Source organism: Branchiostoma floridae, chromosome 10 (genome assembly GCF_000003815.2).
Source record: "Branchiostoma floridae strain S238N-H82 chromosome 10, Bfl_VNyyK, whole genome shotgun sequence".
NCBI lineage: Eukaryota > Metazoa > Chordata > Leptocardii > Amphioxiformes > Branchiostomatidae > Branchiostoma > Branchiostoma floridae.
The window spans coordinates 4,694,699-4,699,324 of NC_049988.1; the positions used below are offsets into that span (position 1 = coordinate 4,694,699).

General features: G+C 43.7%; 1 protein-coding gene across 1 annotated transcript in view; it reads left to right on the forward strand.

Annotated features, from left to right (window-relative positions):
* Positions 1-6: 6 nt before the first annotated feature.
* The window catches only part of LOC118424503, a 36,024-nt gene continuing 31,404 nt past the window's right edge, over positions 7-4,626 (forward strand). The window contains exon 1 of the mRNA XM_035833082.1: positions 7-550. Within this exon, the coding sequence (XP_035688975.1) occupies positions 97-550 (454 nt within the window). The 5' untranslated portion in view covers positions 7-96. The remainder of the gene's footprint in view (positions 551-4,626) is intronic.

Sequence of the window (4,626 nt, forward strand, 5' to 3'; positions counted from 1 at the left end):
ACCGACGGGAGGGGAGGCACTGACTCTAACAGACGACACGAGGAAGACCACGACATTTCCTTAGAGTTTTTATTCCAGGAGGACACACAAGGAAGGATGGATGTTGTACGGTACATTCAGCTCGGGTTGTTATTCTGCGCAGGGACGGTACATCTACCGACCGTAACGAGTCTGATTGACCCTCGGTTGGACTGGCGCACCCCGTCCGAGCAGGACTTGCGGCAGGTCCGGTGGGCCATGGCGGCCTACCACTACATGCACAACTTAGTGTGCGAGGCCGTGTTCTTCACAACAGAGCGGGAGTGCCGGACGCTAGTCTCGATTCCTCGCTCCTCGGTTCACCTGTACATGACCGAACCTTCGGAGAGAGGCAGCGGCGGCTACCTGGCGGTGTTGCCGGATGGAGGGTTAGCCCGCGCCGGTCGCCACAACGCCGTGATCGCCCTGGACCCTTACCCTAAAGCCAGCTTCGGCCACCTTGTTCTCGTCTTCTTCTTAGACACAAACGTCGCTGCCACCAAGTGCGCCAGTCAGAGTGGAGTTTATCTCGGTAAGTACAGATTTTACTGTGTTCTTCTCGATAGCAATACTGTACTAAAAACACGGCGTGCCGTCAGCGCTTCTTTCACACAGTCCATAGGTCATGTTTGCAATCTTCGCCCAACGGAGTACCGCAGGAATTCGGTCCTTGACAATTCTGAAGGCCGCTGAAATCGAGTAGAGACTATCAATTAACCAAACAACTGTTGCACTTGCCGTTACATGTATAATTTTTCTTTTCACATATTAAAGGTGAGTCATTGAAGAACGTAAAGACAGTACGAATGCGTGTGTCTTAAACCCTGCTTAAACCAAAGGCGGTTATACTGTGACTTTAATCGTGTAGTGTTTTACGTCGCGAGTGTCGGAGAAGAAAAATCTGGCGCACTTGTATCCTTTTAAAGAGATGACACGCGAAACCCTGTACGTTGAGCCTTGTTTATACAAACCTCACGTCGATAAGCTGTTGTTTTGATTACTTTGCTACTTCAGTGGGTTATCGCGTTGTCAAAGGTTCCCCTCCGACCAGGGGGTTCTGACACGCATCTATATTTGTCCCCTATATGAACATATCACCCCCCCCTCCCCACCCCCTTCGTATCATCACATACACAAAACGAACCTCTAAAAATTTTGCTACTCTGATATAGGAGTGCTTGTGTGTACAGCGCACGAACCCAGCGGGATTTGAAGGCAATGTTTTTGTTGTTCTTCGGCGTTGATTTCTTTTCATGGCCGACATAACCCGTATGCAAGGCGTCCACTCGCGGCAAGGCACTCGCAAAGGGAACCCACCCGGCAGTTCGACTGGTGTAGTTATGCTTGACTTGGAGGAACTCCTTTTTGCGTCGAGATAAGGGCCGCTATCGGATGTCCGCTTCTCTCACATGTGCCGAACTCTCTAGCCTAGCGCTCGCACAATTTCTTCTGCGAGCCGGAAGTTTACGCGAGCTAGAAGTTTGTGATGACGGTTAGTGTGCTTATTAAAGACAACGCCCGGCAAATAACTCAATAAACCCACGCCTAGACTTAAACAAAGTTACATACAAATCCAACTTGTAATCCTAACTGGTTCTTTACGTATAAGCAAATTAGAGAGAGCCCTATACTAAAATGTAGCGGGTCCTACCACGCATTCCTCTAGGACATTGTCAGCATATCGAATGCAGCCACGAGCATGACACAAGCAACACTACCCGAAAGAATGTGAACCGGCGAACTTGGTAACACCCAAGCCCGACCTCGGAAGGGGTTTGTGTTTTGTGTGGTCATGGTATCAAAGTCGATGGCGTTTGGGGGGACATGCTACCCTATGGCTAACTTTTAACCTCAGCGTTTTGAATTCAAGTTTTCTGTTACAAATAGCATTCCCTTGCTATGCTGCGTCCTTCAAAGTGGAGTTATAGTTTTGGGTGCCCCGCTCTCTTTTCTCTTTTTCTTTCTCTTCCTCTCTCTCTCTATGTCTCTCTCTCTCTCTCTGTCTTTCTCTCTCTCTCTCTCTCTCCCTCTCTCTCTCCCCTCTCTCTCGTCCTCTCTCTCTTTCCCTCTCTCTCTCACTCTCTCACTCTCTCTCTCTCTCTCTTATCTTAACTTTTCTCTCTCTCTCTCTCTCTCTCTCTCTCTCTCTCTCTCTCTCTCTCTGTGTGACTGTGTGTGTCTTAGTTTATGTGTGTATGTTTCCGGATATTTGTGGACAGCACGACGTAAGAAGAACCTATGGTGGATATTACGATTATATTATGGTATGAGTCTTGGGAAGACAAAGGTCAAGGTCGACTTTAAACTCCCTAGCGACCGACCTTAAAACTGCTGCAGAACTTCCGGTTTTTCAGATTCAGATTTTGGAATCAGCATAACTAATCCCTGCTTGGCATGTGATATTGAAAATTATTCAACGAAATGTGATAACGGATTATATTCCATAAAATACTCAGTAAAATTGGTTACAGTTCACAATATGCATGATTGGTATGCATTTTGTAGAACGTTTAACACTGGTTAGAATATAACAATGACGGAGAGACAACTTGAGTGCGAAATATAACTTATATCGGCAGCAATAGCGCACGTAGAATTTACAAGAAAGACTAATGAGTAACTCCGTGATACTTTTTTGTATCTTTCGCCCAGGGTTGATAGTCGTTTAAATCCAAAACACGAAATATACGAGGGGCGTTCAAGAAGTAATCCACCTGACCCACTTCCAGTTGTCGGATCTAGATGAAATTTTGCATATGTAATGATTCATATCTCTATGGGTTATGTTGCAAAAAACAGCTCTGAACTAATTTTGGTTTTTGATTTAAAGGTGTTTGAACTGAGTCAGGTGTGAAATGGACCAGGTGTGAAATGGAGCCAGTTGAGTGTCGCGCAGTGATCCGGTTTTTGTATTTGAAAGGACGCATACCAAATGAGACTTTTGATGAAATAAAAGAAACTTATGGTGATGATTCCCCATCATATGACCTTGTAAAACGCTGGCATTGTGAATTCAAACATGGCCGGAAGTCTGTGGAAACAGCTCCCAGACCTGGTCGTCCCTCTTCTGCCATTGATGAGGCATCTGTTGCAGGACCAACCTGGGGCGTCCTACAAAAACGGTGTACAGAGCTGCATCAAACGATGGTAGAAATGCATAACTCTGGGTGATTCCTATGAAGAGAAAGACTAATAACTGCACCAAGTTTCATTAATCTCCTCCTTTGGGAAATGGGTCAGGTGGATTACTTCTTGAACGCCCCTCGTACAGGAAACCTGAAATGAAAACCGAAAATGTTTTAACATCTAAGCGTTCCATGCAAACTTCAAGCTTCCTACCTCAAAGAAACAAAGTGACTATGAATTCATGAAAAAAATCCTCTGATATTTTGGAAATTCCCGCTCCTGATATTTTGGAAATTTCCGCTCCTTTTGCTTTATGTCGGTCTTAAAGGTCTAGCGCTGTACAATATACATTATCAACACAGCCTAAATGTTATTTATGGCTTTTATGTGCTTTTTTCTTGTCCGCGAAAACCACTTGAAGGTATATCAAGGTGTTTCTGAACCTCCTTCTACCGTCGCGGCGTTAAAAGGCGGTACTATCTATGGGTATAGACGAAAGCAAATATCACCAGCTCTTGAAACTAGCGAGCATTTGCCAATATGTTATCTTTGTGCTTTAATGTTGCTGGCATAAGTGCAAAGGATTTTTTCCTCGGGCGAAATGGAATGCGCCACCTGTGACCACTTTGATATACACAGACCAAGACAGAATTGCTGTTTTACACCGCAAGTGAATACTCGTAATGGTTAAGGTTCTAAACCTGGTCACAAAGTTTAACTTATCAATTAAATCTCACTGTTAGATTTGTAGCAAAATAAGAACTAAACCAATGAAACAAAGATATAGATGCAAGCCACAAAACTACTGCGTCGAGAAACCAATATTCTTTTCCATATTTATCCGTCTCGCAAAAAATGTCCAAGAAGAGGTCGAATGTAAAATTATGATATATTATTCGCTGTTTTGTTGTAAATTGTTTATTATGAAAGACATTTGTAAAGAAACCAAAGAGAGATGAAAAAAAAAAAACGTTACGATTTAGCGTTTCAACATCTGCTTGATAAAAAAAGGGCAGGAGCTTTCGTTTCTCAATGCAACGCAATACTGTAGCTACCAGGTGTATCTGTTTTTCGCTCTTTCGTCTATTCAGGACACCATACTCAAAGGCTAGAGCGGATCAACATGGACATATGCTTTCTAACAAGAATCCTAGTGAACATTCGCTTTCGGTCAATGGATTTTATTGACCCGTCAGTTCAAAGGGTCCCACACTCCATTTTGTGAAGGCCGAAAGGTTTCACGTCCTCGGTTGCGGCAGCTGTCTGTTTTTTTCCCGCCCTTTCTTCTATGTAACCACTTTTGCTCAATATTCACTGTATATGTGTTTTCGTTTCCAACGTAGAAAATCTAAAACATTCCTTTCGTCTACCAAGTTCTTCAAAGAAGAGCAATGTATCCTATACAACTGTAAATGTTTTTTTTAATCTAGTATCTAACCTACCTAGATTTTTCAAACAGAGCAGATATCTCATCAGCTAGGA